This window comes from Paramormyrops kingsleyae, chromosome 16 (assembly GCF_048594095.1).
Source record: "Paramormyrops kingsleyae isolate MSU_618 chromosome 16, PKINGS_0.4, whole genome shotgun sequence".
NCBI classification, from domain to species: Eukaryota; Metazoa; Chordata; class Actinopteri; order Osteoglossiformes; family Mormyridae; genus Paramormyrops; species Paramormyrops kingsleyae.
The window spans coordinates 30174057-30201232 of record NC_132812.1 but is presented as its reverse complement, the minus strand read 5'-3'; the positions used below and the strand labels follow the sequence as shown (position 1 = coordinate 30201232).

The 27176-nt window shown below is 42.4% G+C and overlaps 2 protein-coding genes and 1 long non-coding RNA gene across 5 annotated transcripts in view; 2 read left to right on the top strand and 1 right to left on the bottom strand.

Annotated features, from left to right (window-relative positions):
• The window catches only part of nme7 (NME/NM23 family member 7), a 51302-nt gene that overhangs the window by 12024 nt on the left and 12102 nt on the right, over positions 1 to 27176 (top strand). Inside the window, exons 8-12 of one of the 2 annotated variants that reach the window (XM_023836056.2) lie at positions 1083 to 1147; positions 5085 to 5153; positions 7101 to 7202; positions 14933 to 15040; positions 16939 to 17252. In XM_023836056.2, coding sequence (XP_023691824.1) covers positions 1083 to 1147; positions 5085 to 5153; positions 7101 to 7202; positions 14933 to 15040; positions 16939 to 16971 — 377 coding nt within the window. In that variant the 3' untranslated portion in view covers positions 16972 to 17252. Of the gene's footprint in view, positions 1 to 1082; positions 1148 to 5084; positions 5154 to 7100; positions 7203 to 14932; positions 15041 to 16938; positions 17253 to 27176 lie in introns of those variants that run through there. The other variant, XM_072700146.1, reaches the window with a different exon arrangement.
• On the top strand, positions 7209 to 14916 carry LOC140578582 (uncharacterized). The gene is made up of 3 exons (XR_011982845.1): positions 7209 to 9022; positions 9525 to 13161; positions 13209 to 14916. It is a non-coding gene; the product is annotated as an uncharacterized lncRNA (long non-coding RNA).
• Positions 17000 to 27176, bottom strand: part of LOC111856259 (sodium/potassium-transporting ATPase subunit beta-233-like) — a 31105-nt gene continuing 20928 nt past the window's right edge. For both annotated transcript variants that reach the window (XM_023836058.2, XM_023836057.2), the window contains exons 2-6: positions 25192 to 25320; positions 22461 to 22616; positions 18611 to 18795; positions 18393 to 18476; positions 17000 to 18257 (exon numbers count right to left, since the gene is read on the bottom strand). In XM_023836058.2, coding sequence (XP_023691826.1) covers positions 17997 to 18257; positions 18393 to 18476; positions 18611 to 18795; positions 22461 to 22616; positions 25192 to 25320 — 815 coding nt within the window. In that variant the 3' untranslated portion in view covers positions 17000 to 17996. The remainder of the gene's footprint in view (positions 18258 to 18392; positions 18477 to 18610; positions 18796 to 22460; positions 22617 to 25191; positions 25321 to 27176) is intronic.

The following is a 27176-nucleotide window of genomic DNA, read 5'->3' as shown; positions in this document are numbered from 1 at the left end:
CCCTTGGAGCCCAGAATTTTAAAGTTTTGTTTTTCTGTATAAATCCTCTATATGTGCAATATTTTTTCAGTTTTTTTTTATTATTTCTATTTCTTGCTGGTTTATAAGTACATTAAATATGTAATGGATTTAGATGAGCTAATTTTTGGATGATTCTCTGTTTTTTTGGATGAGCTAAATATTTCATTGTACCAGAAATGTCTTGAATTAGCAAAGTCCATCTCCGCATTTAAAGATAAATTATATACCGGTGCCACAGTAGTACATGTGGGCCTGGGCACATACAAATGGAACTGTTCACAGCATTCACAGCGAGCGATACCGTACGATAAAACACAGCGAGCGATACCGTACGATAAAACACAGCGAGCGATACCGTACGATAAAACACAGCTAGCGATACCGTACGATAAAACACAGCTAGCGATACTGTACAATAAAACACAGCGAGCGATACTGTATGATAAAACAATTGTGCCTGACAGGTATGTGTGTGTGTGGTTATAATAATAAGAAGAAATGTGCTGTTGAGACTTAGATTTTTCTTTCACTTTGTTCATTTGGTCTTGGTAATGCCATGGGTCATTTAAGAACTGAGAATGTGTAGAGTCTGTAGTGTGATTTTGTCTCCAAGTAAATTGTTATGGAACTGGCCCACCAACACTATGATTTCTGGCTCTGCTATTGGCTACTACTGGATGTTGCAATTTTTATTAAAAACTCTTTGAAAAGTAGAAAAATATGATGGGACACTGTTGAAAGTAGGTTTTAACATTTTTTTTTTAGAAAAATCAAAATATTTTCCAGACAGACAGCAGTGGGTGTTAAAACTTGTTTCCACTAGGCCTATATTTAAAGATATGCAGAGTAGTGTTAAGCAGAATATAATTTAATGTTAGGCATAAAAATATGAATATATGAAAGGTACTGTCAATAAGAGTAGTAGTGTGTTTCAGTGCTTGGCTTAGACATCCATTTGATATTGACCGAAATACAGATAATTACAGGTAAAAAGTATTGTTTGTATAGGGGGAGATTTATAATCATCCAGTAACTTCAATTTGTCATCTATCTGAATGCAGCTCTCACTGGGAAGATCTTGAACTCCATTAACCAAGCGGGATTTGAAATCTCAGCCCTTCAGATGGTAAGAGTAACTTTACCTTTTTATCGATGGATCTATTTTCCGTAAGCATGTATTGATTTGCAGAGTCATGGCAAGCGTCTAGCCCAGGGGTGGGGAACCTGATCCATGGAGGGCCGGTGTGGCTGCAGGTTTTTGGAATGACCTCTCAGTCGGCCAATAATCAAGCAGTGGTTCTCAACTCCAGTCCTATCGATGCTCTGTTATTGGCTGATTGAGAGATCATCCCAAAAATCTGCAGATGCACCAGACCTCCATGGACCAGGTTCCCCACTCCTGCTCTAGCCTCAAGAAACAAAGGGCACAAGGCGGGTTGGAGACACAGGCTAAGGGTTAAGTAGGAGCCATAATTAGGCAAAACTCCAGGCTTCCTAGAATTATGCAAGATCCACTTCTTGGTGACATCAAGATCCCCTCTCTCCATAACAAGATGACTAAACTCAGGACGGCAACAGATTCTAAACAGACAACCAAAGCAAAGAGCAGAGGAACTAGCATTGACACCACAGTCGCAAAGCAGAAGTTGAAAGATCTGTCCTAGAATAGTCCTTTGAATGATCCTGAACTCTGTGCTGTCTGCAGTAGTGATCACCTGATTCAGTCATGCCAAGATTTGCTAAGTAAGTCTCATAAGGCAAGAGTGGAGCTAATGCAGATAAAAGGAGATGTGTTTTTGCTATTTTAAACAGGGTAAGAGTCATAAAAACCGATATTCCTGCTCTCAAAATAAATCAAGTGTATTACAAAACCCAAAGGCTGAGAGTAAGCCCTACAGTACCTTAGAGCATGGTGAAGCAGTAACCAGCCGCCTGGTCTCGCTGAGGTCAGGGGGCTTGAGGCATGTGATTGCACTCTTGCGCCATACCAGTGCAAGTCAAGTTCAGTTGTTTAAGTAAAATAGTTCAAACTCGTGCTTTTCTTGATCCAAGGAATTCTGCATTATTCTCTACAGACTAACTTAGGAGGCTGGTAAAATGTAAGCACTGTCAAATTCACACTGTGAAACAAAACAAGCCTATGAAATCCCATTAATCAAGGGACTGGAAATATGTAATTTGGAACACAACTGTTTCATGGAGTTACCAGATATTTATTCTCAGGAAGAAATTCCTGTTAGTGAAACTCACATCCGTACTGATGCTGAGAGTGATTTGCTAACTGGAATTAAATGCAACAAAGTTAGTGGAACCATGGAGAGTCAAGATAATGGGCCTTTTGCTGTCAAGACACTGCTAGGTTGGGTGGTGAATGGACTTCAGGGTGAAGATGTTCGTATCAGTAATCAAGTATGTGTTCGTGAACATCGGATCTTCTGTGGAAACCCTTGCTGAACCATTAACCAAACAACACAACCATGACTTTCCAGAGAAAAGATACATAGAAAAGAGACGTCACAAAAAGATCCAAGGTTTGTGATGATAATGGACAACTCTTCTAAATTTATTGATGGACATTACCACCTAGTCTTCTAAGCTTTCTAAGAAAAATACTGGTTTCCAAGTGCTTCACATAGAAAAATAATCCATGAATGCATCATTTGTAAAAGGTTCGATGCAAATGTTGGAGCACAAAAAATGGTTGACCTGCCATCTTACAGATCATCTCCTGACCTGCCACCCTCAGATTGGAGTTGCCGATTTTAGACCAATAGATATACGGTGTGGGCATGGCATGGTAAAACCCTGCGGTGGTATTTACTTGTCCCGCAAGTCGAGCTGTGTATTTGGAAGTGGCTCATTCACTTGACACTGACTCATGCATAATTGTTTGCAGACATTTTATTTCCAGAAGAGGCCAGGTGAACGAGCTGCGATCAGATAATGGAATCAACTTTGTCTCCACAGAAAGGAAATTAAAAGCAGCCGTGAAGTTGTATTACATAGAGCAAACTGAATGTAGTCTGCTTCAAAAGGGAGTGAAATGGTCCTTTAACCCTCCTGCTGGAGCCCATCATGGTTGGATAAGGGAAAGACTGATCTGGATTAGGACTGGACGATATGGCAAAAATTTATATCACGATATATTTCTTACTTTTGGTCGATACGATATAATTCCGATATCGATATGGACAATATTAAAAAGACTCAGGAAAAAACTGCCGAGGACACACACAATGGATGTCTGCAAACTGAATTTGCAAAGTCTATAATACCTCCAGGCTCCTCCTATTAAAATTATATAATTTTTTTTTTAATAAAAACAGTACAAAAAAAATAAGGTTCACTTTTTATTTGTATTTAGCCTTTACAAACAAGAAATGTGAAATAAACTATCAAATAAATAAAACTCTCAGACTCAGCTTATTAACAATAATATATTTCCATTTAAACTAAAACAGGCTGATTATTCATATACTGTATATTATATGATACAGTATATATGTATATCGAAATATCGGAAATGTGTTTAAAAATCGTATCACCGTTATTGAAAAAAATTATATCGCGATATATATTGATATCGAATTATTGTCCAGCCCTATTCTGGATGGTAAAAAGAGTTTTTTAACTGTCACGAGGCAACAGTCTTTAGATGGTCTTCAAACAATCATATGTGAGGTGGAGGCCACTCTTAATAGCCACCCACTGACAATAGCCTCAGATGATCCAAATGACCTAGAACCATTGACACCAAACCATTTGCGTCAGCTCAAGGTACAACCTGTTTTGCCACCAGCCTCGTTTGGAAAACAGGATCTCTACCCCAGACGACATGTTCAATGCATTGCTGACCTGTTTTGGACACGCTGAGTATGGGAATACCTCCCGCTCATACAAGAACAGCAGAAATGATGCCCTATCAGATGCAACATCCAACCAGGGGATCTTGTCCTGGTAGCTGATATCTTGCCACCACGTGGTTCATGGATACACTTTAGAGATGCCAGATAACATGTAAAGTAGGGGAGACCATGCAAACTCCATATATGAGAGGTTCAGACCCCTGACCCTGGAAGTATGAAGCGCAGTGTTTGCAGTGCTGGATGTATTTATTTATTTACAAGCTTGTTATCCTTATGTAATAATTTGATTACTGAGATGATTTTGATACCACTAGTTGCTGTGTATTGCTGACAGTAACGCAGGGAGAGCAAAGTAAGAGGCACAGGCTTATACCTTCTGAGAAGCAGACTGCAGGGCTCTCCATTTTAATAAGCACTATCTGCAGAGATGAGTCACCACACTCCTAGTGGAAAGGACTGACAAAGCTAGGAGCAACCGTCTGCCTGTCAGAGGCAAAGACGTGAGATCTGCAGTCATGCGAAGGCAGGCTGCATGTGAGCCTGAGCCCAAGGTGACCGCATCACCCTGGCTGCAGATGTCCTTCATGCTGCGCCAGAAGCGAGATTTGAGTAATACAGCATGTAGTCCCATCTGCTTTAGCCCGAGCTGACATCCTCCAAAGCGATTACAGCACTGTTGCCTTACATCTCTGGGACCAGGGGTCAGGTCTCCACCGTAGCTCTATATGTGTGGAGTTTGCCTGTTCTCCCCTTGTCATTGTGAGGTTTCCTCCAGGGTCTTTGATTTCTCCCTACAGTCCAGAAACATGCCAAGGTGAAATAAAGTTGACAAATCGTCTGTGTCTGTGTGCCCTGCGTTGGGTTGGCAACCCATTGCCCCCAGGATAGGCTTAGGACACACCATTCACAAACACAGATCGGCAACTGCAGTTCACCTCAGCATGTTTGAGGACTGTGGAGGGAATTCGGAGACCCTGGAGGAAACCCTACGACGACACAGGGAGACCATGCAAAGGTGGGGAATCGTACCCTGATCTCCAGAGGTATGAGACAATAGCACTAACCTCAGACACCCGGATATTAAGATTTGCTTTTATTTATTTACCTACCAACATTGCTAAGTAAAAGCGTGACTACAGTCAGTGTTTCCAAAAAGGCATTGTATTCACAGAGTATGCTTACTTTCTTCCCCCACAGTTCAGCATGGATCGAGCCAACGCTGAAGAGTTCTTTGAAGTTTACAAAGGTGTAGTGGCTGAGTACCCTGTAAGTATGCAAGGTGTGAAAGGTTATAGGGTATTAATGTGGAAAGGCACACATCATTTTGAATTGTTCCAGTGACATTCAGTAGCTTAATGTTTTTAATCATTGAAAAGTATTTCATTTTCTTATGTTGGTTGAGTAATATGAAGTTAGTGACTTCACAGCAAGTCAATGCGAAGTGGTTTACATTTGATTTTCTTACATTTAAATCTGATTTGTGTACTGTACATCTTAAAAATGTACAGTACACGTTGTTAAAATACATTTATATTTGAAAACTGATAATTTGGGTTTGATTCCTGGAAAGTGGGACTAAATTAGGTTTTGGGTTCTGAATAATGTCATGATGTATTTATGTGCAACAGCTGGTCTGGTATTTGTCAGAATCAAGAGGACCAAGCATGCAGGTCAATGATCACTCTGTTAAACAGGATTTCTGTAAAGAATGACTTCTATTCCTAAATATAGACGTGTTTATTAAAGAGCAGTGTACAGGAAAAGATGAACACTTCCATTACTGCTGGTGTATTTGGGTCAGTTCAGAAATAGGGATTTTGGTGTCATTCAGAACCCAGTGTTCCTGATGTTGCTGTGGGAAAGCCTCAGGTCAGGCTGGCAGGCAGAAGCACATGACATGGGGGGTTCGCAGTGGCCCTGGTTGCTTTAATTATTTCATTCCCCTTTGTAAAGACAGTGAAGAAGTAAGCCAGGGACAGAACTCAAGACTAATGCTTGGACAAATAAAGGAAAAGCTGTATGTTCCAGTTACTGGGGAAAAAAGACACAGGTGGAAACGAATACCTATGAAGATGATTTATAACTCTTCTGATTTCATATACAGTAACTTCCACCCATTGTTGTTTTTCTCTGACACAGAACTGTATGTCAGTTGCATTACTATAGTTCTTAACACTAATGAAAATCATCAAGTGGCATCATATATAAGGGAAAGAGCAACAAGGAGAAACGTTCTGCTTAGATTGCTTAAAGAATGCTGCGTTCTCCTTTGAGAATGCTGCTCTCTGTTCTTACTCCTTTGGTGGTTTGGTGGTTCTGCTTTGAGAATGCTGCTCTCTGTTCTTACTCCTTTGGTGGTTTGGTGGTTCTGCTTTGAGAATGCTGCTCTCTGTTCTTACTCCTTTGGTGGTTCTGCTTTGAGAATGCTGCTCTCTCTTCTTACTCCTTTGGTGGTTTGGTGGTTCTCCTTTGAGAATGCTGCTCTCTCTTCTTACTCCTTTGGTGGTTTGGTGGTTCTCCTTTGAGAATGCTGCTCTCTCTTCTTACTCCTTTGGTGGTTTGGTGGTTCTCCTTTGAGAATGCTGCTCTCTCTTCTTACTCCTTTGGTGGTTTGGTGGTTCTGCTTTGAGAATGCTGCTCTCTCTTCTTACTCCTTTGGTGGTTTGGTGGTTCTGCTTTGAGAATGCTGCTCTCTCTTCTTACTCCTTTGGTGGTTTGGTGGTTCTGCTTTGAGAATGCTGCTCTCTCTTCTTACTCCTTTGGTGGTTTGGTGGTTCTGCTTTGAGAATGCTGCTCTCTCTTCTTACTCCTTTGGTGGTTTGGTGGTTCTGCTTTGAGAATGCTGCTCTCTCTTCTTACTCCTTTGGTGGTTTGGTGGTTCTGCTTTAAGAATGCTGCTCTCTCTTCTTACTCCTTTGGTGGTTTGGTGGTTCTGCTTTGAGAATGCTGCTCTCTGTTCTTACTCCTTTCGTGGTTTGGTGGTTCTGCTTTGAGAATGCTGCTCTCTGTTCTTACTCCTTTGGTGGTTTGGTGGTTCTGCTTTGAGAATACTGCTGGATACTCTATGTTCAGACCATAAAAGCAAGTTTTGTTTAGTTTTTTTTTTTTTTTTAACTTGAACCTAAAGCAGTTCGCATAAAAATAGACAACATTTTCTTAAGTTTCTCTGTATGAAAACATTGATGGCATTTTCTGCTGTCTACTTCCTGGCAGAGCATGGTGTCCGAGCTCTGCTCTGGACCTTGTATGGCCCTGGAGATCCACGGAGCTGAGGCTCCAAGAAGATTTCGGGATTTCTGTGGACCAGCAGACCCGGTGAGTTACTAACATTGTGCCAATGACTTCTTTTCTTCTCTTACTGGTGAATATGAGAAGCTTATGATGGTATTTATGGCCATTTTCTCACTGACTTTGATCTTGCAAGCATACTATTTCATTCAACTACTTGCATACTTCTTATTGAACATTATTAATACTTAGTCTGATATGCAAGCAATTAGTTTATGTTTAAGCATATAAAACCCTGTCCATTTATTATATATTTAAACTATGTGTAGCTAGTAGACTTATTCCCCTTATTAATCCAGAGATGCTGAGATAGTCCTACAGACAAAGGTCATGTTTTACTGAGTAAGCTGTTATTTTGAAGATCAGTGCTCCGCAGTGCGCATGCATTGACCAGCATCTATCTCTGCATGTTTCATGTAATTATAATCCTCCTATTCTAGTCTACAATGCTTTTCAGGAACTTTATTTTATAAGTCATATAGATATATGCATTAGGCAGCAAGTTATTTATGCATTCTCAAGAATCTGTTTGTGAACCATTTGGAATTATCTGGATTTCTGTATTAAATATGCTTTGATCTTCATCTATGCCACAATAGATGAACACATGCTTAAACAAGTAATAGACAAACAGAATACATATTCCTGCTCATTCATCCACAGAATATTTTGCCAGAAGCAATGTGGAGCATTTCAGGTGGTTTTATTGCTGCACTAATATTATTATTGTTATTATTATTATTGTTGTTGTTGTTATGTTATTGTTGTTATTTGTTTGAATTATTTATTCGTTTTGTTTTGTTTTTTTTGGAAAGCAGTACAGTAGTTCATCCTTCACTGTGTCCATCGATCAACATCAATCTTGTTCACTGTGCATCTCCTAATAGACACATGAACAAAGGCTTTGGCAAGAGATTTCTGCACAGCTTTGTTGTTACCCTAAGACAGGGGTTTTGAATACTCTGGATGTCAGTAGAACAGTCGCAGAGGGTCACAGAGCCACTTTTTTAAGTTGGTGTGATCTCATCTCATTGATTGGAACACCTGACTCCAGTTTTCGGAGACGTCATTAGCCTATGGTTTGCATACTTTTTCCAGCTTGCACTGTGAATGCTTAAATTATTTATTCAGCATTGGCAAGTAGTAGTACTATTATTTGCTTATGAATTTAAGCAGGTTGTGTTTATCTGTATTTGTGATTTAATTGAAAATCAGAGTAGTATAAGTAATGTAGAAATACAACCATTACGAATGGTATACATTTTCTTTTCTTGCAGTTGTAATTTAAATGTTGCAATCATAATAAATCATTCATCTGCTAGTTAACAACCAATATAAAGAGTTCCACACAGCACCCATTACCATGTAGGTCAGAATTGTTTTGCAAAAGGGTAAACACAGCAACAATAAATAAATAAAGCACTTAGTCTTTCTTAGGATCTGATTATGAAGAGATAATAGGGTTAGGGTTAGCAGTATACTAGGTTAGCCAGATATAGAATAAATAATGATTTATGGAAAACAGTATCAAAATCATGCTTCCAGTTTTGGTCACTTGTAAAAGGAAACCCTCAAAATGAAGCTGATGCACTAGTCACAGGTCTGAACAGATTAATTGTATGATACACAAAAGGAAGTTCTTATCATTAGTGTCTCAAATGGGCTACTTCGGGGGTTTGGCTAAATTAAATGTATTTAATTCTCTTAATGGAAGATGAATGGACGGAATTGAGTAATGTACCCTTGTGAAACAAGTTTTTGCATCTATATGCAGACAGACTGACCACAGTTAAGACGGACATCACAGTCATACTGGTTCATTGCAAAGGGTCTGGATTTAGGACCTGGTGAGTGGATAATAGATGTTGGGTAAAGTTTCTAGATGTCATACGTTCGTGTGTGTTGCCTTCGTTCATTTCTTAGTTGTATTCAGTTCATTTTGATGTGAGAAAAACACCTGAAATAACTGCTGAGTTTTGTTAGTTTACTTCACATTTAACATTGGAAAATCCTTTTAAGTCCTGACTTGCAGGACTTAAATTACTTAGATTTGAAGACTTGTTGCTGCCTTATTTATATTTACTGCCGTATTGCATGTCTTCACTGGGTCCTGGTTAGTGTTAATATCATTGTAACGAGACAGCACCATTGTAACGAAACACTGTCTGAATATCGTTGGTTCCTTCAGAATTTATTTCTGATAGTATTATAAGAATTTATTTATGTTTAAACCTTTTGTTTATCTCACAGTGGAATTGGCAAGAGCCCATGTTGTGCCCACTGTTCTTTAGCTGTACTACGCTGACTTGGTTTGTAGTGATAACGTTTTTCCATCCATCCATCCATTAGCTTCCACTTGTCCAGGGTTCGGTTCGCGGGGGTAGCAGCTTCAGGAGAGATACCCAGACCTCCCTCTCCCCAGCTACTTCTACCAGCTCTTCGGGGGGGATGCCGAGGCGTTCCCAGGTCAGCCGAGAGATATAATCCCTCCAGCGTGTCCTGGGTCTGCCCCGGGGCCTCCTCCCTGTAGGACAGGCACGGAAAACCTCTCCGGGTAGCTGCCCAGGAGGCATCCGTACCAGATGTCCAAACCACCTCAACTGGCTCCTTTCGACATGGAGAAGCAGCGGTTCTACTCTGAGACTCTCCCGGATATCCGAAATTCTCACCTTATCTCTAAGGGAGAGCCCAGACACCCTGCGGAGAAACCTCATTTCGGCCGTCTGTATTCGCGATCTCATTCTTTCGGTCATTACCCATAGCTCATGACCATAGGTGAGGGTAGGGACGAAGATGGACCAATAGATCGAGAGCTTTGCTTTCCGGCTCAGTTCTTTCTTAGCCACGATGAACCAGTTAAGCGCCTGCAAAACTGCAGAAGCCGCTCTGATTAGTCTGTCCAGCTCCCGATCTCGCCCACCCTCACTCATGAATGAGACCCCGAGATACTTTAACTCCTCCACTTGCAGTACCTCCTCCCTGACATGAAGAGGGCAATCCACCCGTTTCTGTCTGAGAACCATGGTCTCAGACTTGGAGGTGCTAATCCTCATCCCCGCCACTTTGCACTCGGCTACGAACCGCCCCAGAGCACGCTGGAGATCCCCAGCAGATGAAGCCAACAGGACGACATCATCCGCAAAAAGCAGCGGCCAAAATCCTGAGGCCACTAAACTGGACACCCTCAACACCCTGGCTGCACCTAGAAATCCTGTCCATAAATGTTAAACAGGACCGATGACAAAGGTCAGCCCTGGCGGAGCCCAACCCGCACAGGGAACACGTTCGACTTATTACCGGCAATGCGGACCAAGCTTCTGCTCCGTTCATACAGGGACCGAATCGCCCACAACAGCGGACCCCGGACCCCGTACTCCCGAAGCACCCCCCACAGAGCACCTCAGGGAACCTGGTCGTAAGCCTTTTCCAAATCCACAAAACACATGTAGACTGTAGATCCCAGGCCCCCTCCAGTACCCTTACAAGGGTATAAAGCTGGTCCACTGTTCCATGGCCAGGATGAAAAGCGCATTGTTCCTCCTGAATCTGAGATTCAACTATCGATCTCACCCTCCTCTCCAGTACCCCGAAATAGACTTTCCTAGGAAGGCTGAGAAGTGTTGTCCCCTTATAGTTCGAACACACCCTCCGGTCCCCTATCTTAAATAAGGGGACCACCGCCCCGGTCTGCCAATCCAGCGGCACTGTCCCTGACCTCCACGCACTGTTGAGAAGGCGTGTCAGCCACGACAGCTTAACAACATCTAGAGCCTTTAGGTCCTCCGGGCGGATCTCGTCCTCCCCCGGGGCCGGCCACCACGTAGCTCTTTAACCACCCTGGCCACCTCAGCCCCAGTGATGGGCAAGCCCCCCCCAGCACCCTCGGGCTCTGTGCCCTCAGATGTCTCAAAGGCAGTGTGCGTAGATGTATCTGAGGCAGGGTTGAGGAGGTCCTCAACGTATTCCTTCCACCTCCGGGTGATGTCCCCTGGTGAGGTCAACAGCACCCCCTCCCCACTATAAATAGTAGGGACCAGGAGCTGCTTCCCCCTCCTGATATTCCAGATGGTTTGCCAGAACCTTTTTGAGGCCGACCGAAAGTCACTTTCCATGGCCTCACCAAATTCCTCCCACGCCCGGGTTTTTGCTTCTGTGACTGCCCGAGCTGCGTTCCGCTTGGCCCGCCGGTACCTGTCAGCTGCCTCCGGAGACCCCCGGGCTAATAATTCCCGGTAGGCCTCCTTCTTCAGCTTCACGGCCCCCCTCACCTCTGGTGTCCACCATCGGGTAGGGGGGTTACCGCCACGACTGGCACCGACCACCCTGCAGCCACAGCTCCGTACGGCCGCTTCCACAATGGAGGTCCGGAACAGTGTCCATTCAGACTCAATGTCCCCAATCTCCCCCGGTATGCAGTTGGAATTCTGCCAGAGGTGCGAGTTAAAGCTCCGGAGAACAGGAGCCTCTGCCAGACGTTCCCAGCAGACCCTCACTATGGGCTTGGGCCTACCAGGTCTGACCGGCTTCCTCCCCCGCCACCTGAGCCAACTCACCACCAGGTGGTGATCAGTTGACAGCTCTGCCCCACCCTTTACCCGAATGTCCAAGACAGAAGGCTGCAGATCAGAGGATACAATTATGAAATCGATCATCGACCTGTAGCCCCGGGCATGTTCGTACCATGTCCACTTATGGACACCCTGATGCTCGAACGTAACGTTTTTACTTGTAGATAATACAGCAGTTGTCATTCACACAATGGCTAATTCACCAGATTTTCTGAACAAAGATGGTCAATAATTGCATGAGTGAAAAATGTCAACACTAAATAACAAGGAATATGTAATGACTGCATGCATTTTCGAATATGTAATGATATGCAAGGTCAAGATGACCTTGGCAATAATGAATGTTGTTTATCAGTTTTAGTTTAACTTTTATCAGTTGTACTATATTTGGCTGTATTCCCCTGTATAGCAAGTGCTTCTCTTTTTGTTTAGCTTTCTGTCTTCACCCCATCAACTTTTATAACTGCAAGGTCCTGGTTTACCCTGTTTGGTTTGTCTGTTTAGTCACTAGACAGGCTTAAATGGAAAAGCATCAACAAAGTGGATGAATAGTGACTTGTGTATTGAAATGGACTAAATGGATTTATATATAGAATAGCCAAGATACCAAGGTGTATTTCCTCTTAAGTCTTCCATCTCAACATTGCTCTTTTAAACATGAGATTTGTGGGGTATTTTTGAGAATTTTAATGTATATCATTGTAGTGAATTCCTTTCCCTCTTCACTCCAGATTGTAACACTCGGAGTGACCGGACCCTTGTATTTCAATAGCACTGGGTCATATGACCAGAGCTACAGTATTTCAACATTTGCATTTATTAATTAGATGCTTTTGTCTAAAGCAGCATACAAGTGGGGAACAGCATTTAGCAACCTGTGAGCAGGTAGGATAATGTGATAATATTGCAGACCACGGGATCCGACCCCACAACATATCGAACACGGGATCAGATCTGTGACCTAATGACATACGCTGTAGAGCTTGATGCAGGAGCTCATGGGGGTGCCTAAGTACCTACCCCTTTTGAGGTTGTAAGTGCTCCTTTTCAATAACCCATGATCATGAAAAATTTATGCTAAGCTAGCTAGCCTCCCACATTCAATCACCAGTGCCTTGAAAAATCTGTGCATGGCACCGGTGGGATGGACCATCAGAACCCGGCCACCAAACCCAGTCTATAAATGCAAAAAAGGACATGTGCATAAGATTAATTTTGACCAGAACCTGAAAAGACCAGGACCAAGGGACATAACTGTCAAAGTGTTGCCACCTTGATAAAAGGTTTTTCTGATGAAATGGCACTACAGACAGACAGACACAGACAGGCAGGCAGGCAGACAGACAGGCAGGCAGGCAGACAGACAGACACAGGCAGACAGATAGACACAGAGAGAACAGGCAGGCAGACAGACACAGGCAGACAGACACAGACAGTTTAGACACAGGCAGACAGACAGACACAGAGAGACAGGCAGACACACACAGACAGACACAGAGAGACAGGCAGGCAGACAGACACAGACAGTTTAGACACAGGCAGACAGACAGACACAGAGAGACAGGCAGACAGACAGACACAGAGAGACAGACACAGAGAGACAGGCAGACAGACAGACACAGAGAGACAGGCAGACAGACAGACACAGACAGACAGACACAGAGAGACAGGCAGACAGACAGACACAGAGAGACAGGCAGGCAGACAGACACAGACAGTTTAGACACAGGCAGACAGGCAGACGCTGTAATTTAGGGTTTACATGTCTGCTTTGCTTTTCCAAAGCATAAATAGTATTTTGAAATGAAAAGCTACTGCATTGCTGAACTATTGTTGTCATCTGAAAATCAGTAACGTTAGCAAGTTATACAAATTTGATATTTGGACTTTCAGCGTGTTTCAGCAGGGTTATTTATACGCACAGTTGCACACACATTATATACTGTATACGGAATAGATACTGTATACTTAAACTATTGCTGATGCTGTGCCATTCCTTTCCATATTATCTGGTAGTAAGATGCGTGTAAGCAGCCTATTACTGTTATTTATGGCGTTTTACATGTGACTTAAGGCTTTGAGGGCTCCCAGTTCCCCAGCCTTCCGTAGCATCTGACATGAGTGTCAGGTTTCTCTGCCTCAGCCTTTGTGCCTCTGAACAGATGGATACAGGACAATAACAGGTGGCTGGATGTGTAATTTTCTGTTTAACTTGCTTTTTGACAAGTTTTAACGGCCTGTGACTTAGGAGTCAATGTCAAGGTGAAAATGGCATAGCATTCTCCCTAGAATGCTAAAGAACTGTTAAATGAAGTTATGCTGCAATGAGTGTCACACTTCAATAATGTGTAATAGATATTTGCCTAGTCTAGACCAGGGGTCACCAACCTTTTTGAAACTGAGAGCTACTTCACGGGTACTGAGCCATACGAAGGGCTACCAGTTTGAAACGCCCTCCTAAACTTCATGTATAATAAACATATTTTAAATGCTTTTTTATATATTGTCATTTTCAAATCTATATAAATGCAAATGTGATTAAAGAAGAATAGCAACAGGATAAAATTAAATTTTAGACTCTGCAGACTGGTTAGTTGTGCTATTTTTAGAACAGGTCCGTGGGCAATTTATGTGGTCCTTGGTGACCCCTGGTCTAGACACTAGTTGGAGTATGTAGTTAAGGGGCGAAGATGAATGCCTTTATCCTGTACAGGCTAGAAACAGATCAAATGCCACCTCATAATTCAAGCCTTATATCTCTGACCCATAGGTTTCAGTATTTCTTTGAGCATTGCACAGGAAATGAATATTAAGATAAATGATTGAATATCTGCCATTTGTTTTCCACTAAATCTTCTGCGGAACTGTTGCTGAAATTTTATCTAGGCCCTTTAACAGTCATCCATCCAGCACAGTTTATATCTGTGAAGCATATGTCTGTGTCAGCATAAAAAGATTTAAATTCTTAAATCTGGATCTGTTCCTCTGTGCTTAGGTAACAAAACCAATACTTGAGGTTTGTTAATGTTCCTGCGTTGATCATCAATATCCATTTCATTTACGGGCAAGAGTATCAGTACCATTTATGAAATGGCATGCTGTCGATGGCTTTGTGCTGTCGATGGCTTTGTGTATTAATCTGTGTACATTTAGTACAGCTGAACTGTTTAACCCCCATCTTTTTGGCAGGACATTGCCCGCCATCTAAGGCCAGCTACGCTACGGGCACTGTATGGCAAAAACAAGATGCAGAATGCAGTCCATTGTACGGATTTACCAGAAGATGGAATTTTGGAGGTGAGTCTCCAAACAGGGAATTATATGACTGCAGCTGAGTATACTCAGCATGCAGATAGGGTCAAGAGATCTGAGTGCTGTGCAGTGCAGCTAAACATTAGAATGGCAAACGTGTGATCTTAGCAATTTAAACATAGTGTGATATTGGTACCAGTATGGTAGGTCCAGTCAGTAACGTGCACAGACTTTTCAAGGGGCAGGTCTTTGAATAAAGGGGCGTGGCCAAACAGTACTTTTGCTGGCTGGTGGGGGGTTCCCCAGGTTTTGAGTAAACGCTGAAAAGGGGACATCAAAGGAGGGCACTTTCATTGGTTCAGGCGAAAGGGGCTGGTGTTCATTGGGTACCTTCAGCTCATGCGTGGCACCCCCACATGCCTTCTTGCCTTCTTCCGCCACCCCACTGGGATTTTCATGCCCTATATTATCTGTAGTTTACTGAGAAGGGTGTGATTTTATAAAATAAAATAAAAAAAACATCCAGTCAGTGCCAGTTCTTTGGGCAAAAACGCCTTGTTGAGAGGTCAGTGGAAATCGGGGTAGTGTGTAGCTCTGAGTTGGGAGTCCAGAAGTATGCTGGTTCAAATCCCTTGGCTGGCAGAGTCATCCAATCACTGATGGATGCTTGAGCAAGGCTTTTAACCCGAGCTGCTGCAGAGTGCCGGATAAATGGCTAATCCTGTTCAGTGACCCCAAGCTTCACTGTAACCTATGTGTATTTGTGTGTGTCATAGGAGAGTAACGTGTGATGCCAAGATTCTGTTTCTTGCTCCCTGCATAATGACAATAGAAGGATTTCTATTTTAGACACATTGCTGGATCGAATCCCATAGATATCAAGAGATTCTACTCTGTTGGGCCCTTGAGCAAAGTTCACAATCTGTTCCATTCCATCCAAACTAGTGTGGTGCTGAGGTATCACCCACCCCACAGCTGGGGGGTTTGTCATGTGGTTGGCACGGCAACACGTTTATCAGCGTTCCCCTTACCTCCTCCTCCTCTTGCCTGCCACCACACCGGGGGTGACTAATGAAATGACCACTGAGTGTAGAACCATGATAAAAACGTTGCTTTGTATGACTGATATGTGTCTTTAAATTCAGTCAAGATTATTACATTAGTCTTATTGGATTATGTTTTTTGCCTAAGAGTGCTACACATACACAATATTGACAAAAGTATGCGGACACCCCTATCAATTATAGGAATTGCCTAATTAAGCCGCACCCATTGCTGACACCAATGTATAATTAAGCACACAGTCAGACGGCAACAAATCTCCAACAACAAATACTGGCAGCAGGAAGAGTTATTATACAGAAGGGGATAGTAACTTTCCACTTGGCACCATCACAGGACGCCATCTTTCCAACAAGTCAGTTTGCTAAATGCTTTGTTAGAGCTGCCCTGCTGAAACGTCAGTGAAGTGATTCTGATGGTCATAATCAACAAGTTAAGTTATAAAGTAGTAGGTCACAGAAAGGAGCCTGATAGCCCAACATCAATACCCAACTTGAAAGGCAGCAAATCCCACCAGCAATGTTCCCGCATCTAATGGAAAGCTCTCCCAGAAGAGCGGAGGCTATTATAGCAACAATGGGCTGACCATCTTCAAATGAATACCCTTGGATTCAGAATGAGAAGTTTGGCACATACTTTTGGCCATATAGTCTTATAATCTTTGTTCTGCAGAAAGAAAGCAAATCAAGGGGGATTGGCATTGGTTTCAGAGATCCTTCTTGAAAGTATGGCATGAACAGCGAGCAGGACCCACTGTGCATATCTCAGTGCTACTGAATGACTGCAGCCTTGTTCACATTTTCTGGTCACCATGCTTTGCAAAACTTGAACATGGGTTTTAAAAAATTTCATGTTGATTATTTTTGTTTTTTGATTTACAGGCGCAGTATTTCTTCAAGATTTTATATGGGTAACGTGTGCAAATAATTGACGACAAAGAAATGAAGTAATATTTTTATTTTCCCCTACTTAAATTACAAGAACAGATGTTCTGTATATTTTCATGTTCAACAGTTAACTTTTTTCATACATCTTAACACCCAACAAACTCTTAATACATCTGGTAAATACATTGTCTTTTAGTATCTACTATCCTTAAACCTGTGACTTTGGTATTTTATTTATATATTACAGGTTTCTGCAGAAAAAAATATTGTACAGCTGCATAAATATAAAAATTCTTCCATCATGAAAATGGCTTGGACATTCATTTGAAAGTAATGTTTTTCAAAACAATGCTTTTGAAAAGCACTGATTTATACCATTATGGTAACTGCCTTGCAAACTGAAGCAATTCTACACAGCAGTATAAAAGAAAATAGGAAGGTTTCATTTTCGATAGGAGGATTATTACGGCTGCATTTCAGTTTCCGTGTGGTGGTGCTCCCCTGCCTTCAGTGTAACGCGTGAAAACCTACATTGTACATTGTCACTTCCTGACGTGAGCTTGCAGCGATAAGACCATGCCATTCCAATATTTTTCTGTTGAAGTATGTGTGCACGTATATGTGCATATAATTATATAGCAACACATAATGGACTGGTGAAACCGAACAGAAGCAACAGGACATTGGACCATTGGTGTAACTATATTACTATACACACAAAAAAGTGTGCGTGTGTGTATATATGCCATGCAAGGCAGCAGCAGCAGGACAGCTTGCAAAATTAGTGAAACTATAATTTACAGTAACAAATGAACAAAATGTCCCATGGCTCAAGGAGTATTCATTTACAATACAATAAATAGTTTGCTATTTCTACTTCTTTTTTTTTTTAAATTTACAAACTAGTCCTAAATGTATGCGGAAAAGCTAGTGTTAGGATTACTTGTGTGTTCCATCTGTTTTGAGCTTGTTCAAGACTATGTGTTAAGGTTCTTCTGTTTCTAAATTTGTTTTAAAATAGGGAAGAGAAATAACTAACTACGTAGCGATGGTCATAAATTGTTGACCGTCATTTTCATGTCGAAGCGTCCGTGGTAGCGATCCTTCTCATAGTAGCGGATATTTTCCCCGTAGACCCGACACTCAATGCGCAGCTCTGTGTTCTGGGTCAGGTTATTAAACTGTATAGCAACCAAGGGCTGGAGGTACTGAGGATGCAATAATTTACCATAGTAAGGATAGTACTGCAGGGGGAATCCACCTGCAATGCCGTAATACTTAATCTCTCCGATTTTCCCAGCATCTTCCTCTCTCTGTAAAGACAGATTGTAATGAGATTCCTCGGTACACGTCATCCTGCACGTCAACGAACCGTTGCTGCACTACCATAGTTTCAAGGCACAAATAACATTTTGGTAATTAGATCTTCATTTACATAATTTTCCCACCTTGTTTGTGCAGAAGATAGGGATCACGTTGGGCTGCACTTTCTCCCTGGCTTCCTCAGGGATGCTGTCATTGGAAGCTGGAGGCTGAAATCAGAGCAGTTCAGGAAGCAGAGTCATATCCACACCCAGAGGGCAGCACGTTTCTGTTCTTTATACCGTGGAGACCAGCGGTGAGACAATGCAAAAATCACTGGGACTGCCTCAGCCGGTAGCCTTACCCGTGGTATGAAGTTCACGATCCTGTTAAGCTTGATAATCACACAGGGCTTTCCTTCTTGGTATCCAAAGTTCTGGTCCTCAATGCCAGAGCAGCCAGCCAGCCAAGACCTCTTGAAGCGGCAGGCTTTTCTAACACCCACATCGCTTTCCAACTCTCCTCTGTCCTTGACATTATTGGGTTGTTCTGAGAAAAGAAATATTTTAATAAATCAGTCTAGTATTTAATGAACCTTCAGCATCATTTTCATTCACTAGCTAGATCTGCATTATAACATTAGTTCACATAATACAAATAAAACCTCAGCCTTCACCAGTTAAGACATTCAATTTTTATTAAACTTCAGGGAAACAGGGGATAACTACATTTACAACTGCCAATCAAATCTCCTTATACAAGGCTTGTTTTCTGGATAAGGCAGCTCTTATAAATCGTCATTTCTTGACCCCAACATTTTTCTCACATTAGTGAGCCAGAGTAACTGATATATTAGGCCAGCAGATATTCAAGAGTTTTCATTCACTGAGCCAACCACAAAAACAAGGGAATAGTTTGTTATATATTTGTACTACACCTCCTCTGATAGCTGTTCCTGCCCCTTCGCCTTCTGGATAAGTAACTGCACTTTGTGATGATGCAGTATTTGTCCATCTAGCAACCTTGCTGAAGGGGGTGTAGGCTGTCCCTGGGAGTTCAGGGCACAAGCCGGGGACTCGCCCTGAATGGTATGCCAGTCCGTTTAGAGAATTTAGGTAATTTAGAGATGTCAATTAACCTAGTCATACGTCTGTGGAGTGCCGGACGAGACACAAATGAGAGAAAGAACATGCAAACTCGACACACACAGAGCAGAGACGGGATTCAAATCCCCAACCCTGAATGTGTCCATTACTTTCGAAAATTGATCAAGTTGTGTCAGATTGAGGAATTGCAAAGGACAGCAATTTTCATGCCCTGCCACAGATTTTCAGCGGGCTGACCTACTCAAGGACATCCATTTTCTTCATTTTAAGCCACTCCGCTGATGCTCTGGCTATGAACTTTGTAGCAATATCTTGTGGAAAGACTTCATTTTGAGTTCTCAGGCTGTTATCCAGGATTTCTACGTACTGTGCACCACTAATCCTCCTATAAATGAGGTTTTCAGCCCCATCCAGAAAATATTACCACGCAACTACCACCTTACATTGAAGGGGAAGTGGCACTGAGGGCAGCAAGTTCAGAAATGTTCCATTTCATGTCTTGTGGTCTGATGAGACTATCTGTAGAATCTATGGCGAGGGACAGGGTTTGTCAGACCGAGCTGCTTCTAATCACCACTGATGAAGGCACATTGAGGTGGCTGTATCTGTATATTAAATCTCATGCATAATATTTATTATATTGTGTGTGTGTGTGTTGGGGGGGGGGGTCATGTATATTACATTGTGGAGACCAAATGTCCCCCAATGAGAACCTGTTATTTTGACGTTGTGGTGACCACCTTTCCAGTCCCCACAAGGGGGAAACTAAATTTGATAAAAAATCAGTGGCTGCAATCAAAAAACTAAGAATGCCAAAGGTCTTGTATTTTGTTTGTTTACTTACGGTTAAGATTGTCATGGTTGGGATTAGGGTTTTGCCCATGGAAATAAATGGAGAGTCCCCACAAAGTTATTACTATAAATGTGTCTGTTTGTTGCCGATTTGTAGCAATATAACAGATTTTCAGCAACTGGTTCTAACAGTCTGGTTCTTGACTTTTTCCACCTCTGTATGATGGACTGCTATAACCTTTGAGGGATGCTCAGTGCTTTTGAAATGGTTTTGTGCCCTTCCCCAGATTTGCGCTTCTGTAGTCCGCTGACTTGCTCTGAATGCTCTAGTAGATAAGGACATGATTGTCGATTCAAGACCCAGTATATTAATTGCTCGTACCCATAAACAAGGCACTTGAACTGTTCCGTTCCAGTACAATATCCAATTGTTTAAATAAATATTTTACCTCACTTTACACCAGGACTCACAATATCTGATCCTGGAGCGCCAGTATGCAACACAGTTTGCAAATATCCCTGCTCAGACACACCTACTCAAACTGGTAATTAGCAGATTAAAGATTTCTGAGCAGGGAAATCTTCAAACCGTCTAGGACCAGACCTGGGGAACCCCACTTAAAACAAACCGACCTAAACTAAACAGTCCTTTCTGACAGTGTTTCTCATAATAAAGCATGGAATCTGCACTTGTATGGCACTTCATACTTATTCTGCCTGGCATCATCTATATTTAATTTACATTCATTTTCCAAGTACTAATCCAGCGGAGAGTCTTAAGAGGGACCTGAAGCCTATCCTAAACAGCAGAGGGCACGAGGCAGGGGGAACCCCAGGTCAGGACGCCAATTAAGGGCACGTGCATGTTCACCATCAAACACAAGCATACACTATGGTGTGACGTTGCTTTGCACTGGAGGAGGAAATCCACATGACACTACAAGAACATGCTATCAGCACACACTTAGAACAGCGGCAAGATTCAAATCACCACCATCCATTGTTGCCCAATGGAGCACCCCTTTATTAATTATGTAATGACGGGGTGTGCAGATCAGCGGATTAGGGGTACGTGCCAGTGTCGAGAGGGTTCCATCCATCCATCCAGTTCCTGTACCTGCTTGTCCTGTTCAGGGTTGTGAGGGGTCCAGAGCCTATCCTAGGAGCTACGGGCACAAGGCAGGGAGCAACCCAGGATCGTTCGCCGACCCATTGCTGGGTACACTCACACACCAGTCACTCACACACCAGTCACTCACACATGCACACATAACGCCAATTCACCTCAGCATGTCTTTTGACTTTAGGAGGAAACCAGAGTACCCAGAGCAAATCCTATAGCGACACAGGGAGAGCATGCAAACTCCACACACATGGAGCCATGGTGGAGACTTGAACCCTGGTCCCAGAGGTGTGAAGCAACAGTGTTGTCCAGAGGGTTATGAGTTTGAATCCTGTAGTCAGCAGAACCTAGGACCCTTGAGCAAGGCCATTCACCCCAACTGTTCCACAACTGCTGGTGGCTGGCAGACCACTAAAACCTGTATACACACGTGTCACTGTCTCTAATGTAGAGCAAGATATACAAAAGCTACTCTATTTCCCCATGGCAATAGATGATGTTTGCCTACTTCAGGCGCACCAATACAATATTTGGATCTGCATTGGCACCAATCCAGACCTATTAGACGAATAGGGTATCGGCCAAGTGACTGATCCACGTACAATAATTACTTTAGTTTTCAGCAGTCTGTAAATAATAGCTCCTATTTTCATGTTAAATCGATTTGTACAATCAATCACACAACAGTTCTTTCCTATTTTAGATGTTTTTGCGGCATTCAGACTGAACGCTAAGCGTAAGAACATCAGATAAGAGGGTGACGATCTGGATGTATTTTATGCTTTTATCAAGTAGCACGGTTATTTGCAATCTTTGTGGAAGCAGCATTTAGTGGAACATCCCACTAAAAGTGCACGCAGTTGTTCAAGACAACGCATGTCGTATGAAAAAAGCCATGAATGATTTGGGAGTCGCTGGCTTGGGCTGTTTTGCATCCTCGCTACAGCTTCTGATACAGGAGGGGCTGCTATCGCAACAAAGTGTAAATGACGCTGTTGCCAGTGTGAGAAAAAATGTGGGGCAGTTTAAGCATTAACCACTTGCTTATTCTCTCGGAAGAAACATAGAAACAGAAAACAGAGCTTGTATCAGAATCTGTATCAGCAGTTGTGTATCGTGATCTAATCAGAACTGGAAAAACGTGAATCGCCCATCCTTAATCTCTGCTCTGACATGAAGTATCATGCACTTACCCCCACAGTCCTCATATTTCAGCTGGTCCAGCTGCTTTTCATCATCATACATATCCAGGAAGCTGCGAATGGCTTTTGTGTATGGAAAGTAAGTTTCTGGGTTGTTCAGGTTGAAACTGATTTCTGATTTCTCAGAATGTGGGTGATGTGTCAGTCCTAATAGGATGAGAAAGACGACCATTAGTTACTAGAAACAAAAGGTCAAATATTACTCTAATTCTGTTGATTTGGCCTTTGTAGATTTCAATACAGCCTCCATGGAATAAATGGAATCTACACAGGATATGAATACTGTGCTCTAAAGCTGAAATGTAGCGCAATATCAGGTTGATTTATGAACATTTTGTTTTATTCCCTCAGAATTAACAATCGCGCGTAGAAACGCTAACCCAAGCTAAAAGTGCTGCATGCATCATGCAATTTTGACACCTAAAAATAGTCCTGTGAAATCATGTGATAATAGTTTTCCACTAAAATGTCACACATTTTCAGGAACAGAAGTAGCTGGGGGAAGCGCCTGACTGTAAAAGGCAATGGAGGCTAATTTTTCTCTTCATAAACTCCGGCGTCTGGAGTGAGGCAAGCCTCGCAGTGAAAGGCAGGTAAAACGAGGCAGGCCTCAAATGTGTGCCTCACAGCATCACATGGGTGGAGGGGGGCAGCAGGCTTCGAGCATGGGCTTCATAGCACATGTGTGTTAGTATCTATTTGTACAAGTTACCAATGCAAATTCACTGGAGTATATAACACCACAACCATATTGTCTTGAAAAGCAAGCCTCACATTTTCAAAATGCTTTGCACAAAAGGAAATGGCAGGCAAATTGGGTTATACCCAGTCCTTATGCTGAAAGGTGAAGATGCAAATGAGGGTGAGGCTTCTACACTGAAGAGCGGCCATAAATAAGGGCCTTCAGCATGAAAATGAGAAGAGAGGACATCTGCTTTAGAACCTACATGGCCAGAGTCCTAGGGTGCAGAACAAAACACAAGGGAACTATCTGCTACATTCAGCCTACTGTAATTTTCTTTTCCACAAAAATCTCAGGAAGTGTCTTGTATTGTACGTGTATATGTATGTGATCAAAGTGTGGGAAAACAATCTTTTTTCTCAAAAAAAGATTGAAGAGGCTGCAATACAATTTCAAAATCATACATATTAATCTGATTTTCAAAACAACCTTTTCTGAATAAGGTTTGTGTATGGTAGGGCCCATCTTGGCAACCATGGAGTGTAAGGTAGACAGAGGCCTTAAAGTAACACAGTTAACACACTGTCTGAACCTTGGAGAAAACACAATAAAACTAGGAGGGCATTATACTGGGGCCATTTCTGATTGATACAGATAGGAGAGGAGAGGATAAGATTACCCTCCACATCCAGACAGGTCTTCAGGACCGTCCCGAGATTAATTTAACTGGAAATGAAACCATCAAACTCACAAAGATCCTTGCGATCATAGCTACACCCTTATCCTCTTTTACAGTCTGATACCACTTCACAATAAGACTCCCCTTATAAAGGGTTTATGAATGCTTTATAATCAGGTTATTAATTAGGATGTAACACCTAGTGTTCAGTCATTAATCGGCAATTGTTAACAAGTAACCTTTTCTTATACTAATGAATTACTACCATTTGGCAATGGGAGCCTTTTTGTAAAGTGGGACATTTTTTTTCTATAAAATATTAAAACCAGGTAAAACTGAAATTTCTCCATCATACACATCAGCTCCTGGTCAGTCCTTTTAGACATTTAATTTGATTAAGGAACTAAACTTGCAACAGCAAGTTTCAAGTTTATAATGAACAAGGTGCAATAATGCTGATTTGCACAAGTGCATGCATACTGACCTGACATGAACCGTGCTACACTTGCAGAAAATGGCCTCCACAATTAGTATTTTTATGGACATCTATTCATGTCTCTGGTGACTCTTCCTATGAAGTCGGTAGACAGATTGGGAGAGCACGGGGGGTCGTGAGGTCACTGGAAAGGGGTGCGTGGCGCTCGCTCCCGAAATCTTTCTAAGAGGACGAAGGTCTAAGTCCTTAGAGTCCTGGTGCTCCCTGTTTTACTGCATGGGTGTGAGACAGAGACACTATCCAGTGAGCTGAGACAAAGACTGGACTCCTTCGGTACTGCGTCTCTTCTGAGAATCCTTGGGTACCGCTGGTTTGACGTAATATTGAAGGAGCGGTCCCGAATGAGACACATTACCTGCATTGTGAGGGGGCGTCTGTTACGGCACTACGGCCATGTGGCGCATTTCCCTGACTCGCAGGATCCTCATTGCTGAGTACCTGAGCAGATGGACCAGGCCAAGGGGACACCCACATAATACCTGGCTGTGACAGGCCATTTCCGGAGGGTTGGACTGAACCACGTGCTGGCCTGCGGGGTTGCCAACTGGGATCCCAAGGTGTTTCATCATGCGGTGGGTGTGACAACGTGCTATGCCAGTGCATGCTCCCTAACCTCACCTGACCTGACCATTCATCCATCCATTCAGCCATCAACTTGTCTGTAATGCAGCCCTTTAAGCACATCTGACAGTTAATTACATTTTCAGCCTTGTGGAAACTCCAAGAATATATTTGTGTTGTACAATTCTGGTGTTCCATTGTGGGATTTTACATGACCAAATATGTAGTTTAAAAAAAAAAAAAAAGACACCATAATTTATATTGCCGACAAATTTGATATTAGATGAGGGGTCTGCAGCCGTACCTGGGGGTGCAACTCTGTCCTGGTATGTAGGTTTGTAGTTGCTGATGGTGAGTAGCAGTACCTGAATGGTCCCGATAAATATTCCAGCCAGGAATCCATAGAAGATCAGATAAAAGAATAATATCTTCGCTGAAAAAAGAGAGATGGGGCAGTTTGAGGACACCTTGCAATAAAGGTACAGAAAACATTATTTTAATAAGCCGAGATCGTGCTGTTTGAAGGACACAAGCGGTAAACTGTCCTAAACAGAAACAAAGAGCCATGCTAATAGAGCGTCTGAGTTTTAACTTGGTGTCCGCTCCAAATTACCATTAAATCCCTTGTCTAAAGGAGGGGAGAATTTTAAGTATTTCACACCATTTCTCTACCTAATAAAACTGCAACAATGAATGATGGACAGTGTTTTCTACCCCCCCCCCCCCCCCCCAATAAATAAATAAATAAATCCAGCTACAATGACTCCACTAACAGACACCCCCAAGCATTTGAGTCATAATTCTGGCAAGTGGAAAAATACATATCGGCTGCAGCACTGAGGCCGTATATTTAGGTGCACCTGCCGTCTGCACGCCATTCAACTAGCCTATCTGATGCTTTATAACAGGACTGAATATAAGCACGATCATTAAGGTGCGTGTGCATTGGTACACTGGCAGCATAATGTAATACTGCACTTTCTGGCTTCATTTACTCAGATGGGCTTATAGGACATCACAGTAGGTTTGCTGTTCTTTTACAGTATTACAAACGCAAACCTCATACCGTGTGAAAAAAAAAAAACTATTTTTACATTTCAGGAACCAATTCAATTAAATATGAAGCTGAAATTTAAAAAAAATGGTTCGTGAATTTTCTGGCTCCAAATACCTTTAAATTGTACTGATGCGTATTACTGGCTAAAGGGATGTGCATTGCTGCCTGAAGCTGGTCACGACGGTCACGTTCATAAACTGTCCAATCGGCATAAAAATAGCACATAAAGTGCTTTCCTTCCAGTCTATCCAAATCTATACTTTTCATCCAGGATTTACGACGTAAATGGAAATGCAGGTTAATGTCCGTTTCTCATGTCCGGTGCCTCATCCATGCTGTCCCCGAAGTGAAGTGCTGCATGCAGCAATGACAAAGGGTCACGGCTACGTTGGACATTTTCTCCCGCAGATACGGTAATAACTTACGCTTCGCAGGAATTAGGCATAATTTAATGCATCCTACGAGTCCAAATCGTAAGTAATATTTAGTTTTGGACTTTTACTGGTGCAATAATCCCATTCGACAATTACGACTTAAATATAACATAAATCAGCATACATCTAAGTATAGTGCAGTGTAGCATATTATAATGGTGACATGCCGATTTGAACTTCGTACGACAGCTTTCCTAAAGGGTGTAAAACACGTTATCGTTATGCTTCATTAGGATCCGACTCGGCTTTAGGCTGGTATAGTTGCTAACTCGGTGACTTGGTTCATTTCAGCATCAGATGGCCTTTCACGTGCAACATGCAAGCGAAGTGGAATAAAACGGTAGTGAAATTGCTTACATTTGTCCCCTAACTAGATCAGCTGATGAACAAAAATCCGCCGTTAATCAGCACTTAACACTCATGTGGTCTTATTCATTTTGAAGTACCGTGGGGGAAACTGCATGATTACGGCCATAAATCGCCAATCTGAGATGTCGCCAGTTATACATCGTCTTTCATCTCTTTATAAAAGCGAACAGATGAAGGGTTACACCAATGTGAAGTGAACTTTAATTAAGTTGGTCCTCTAACTGAGACAATCGATCGCGCCCTCCTATGCTTGGCGATGGGCAAAAATATATGCGGACATAATGTTGCTAGGAGACAAGCTCCTTCTTCACAGTTTCTCTTTAAAGGTTCCTTTAGAATTAAGTGTAAATCAGGGACGGCACCTGTAAGACATAATAAGACATCCCTTGCAGCACAGCATACCAGAGCAACGTGTTCATTCGGATTCAG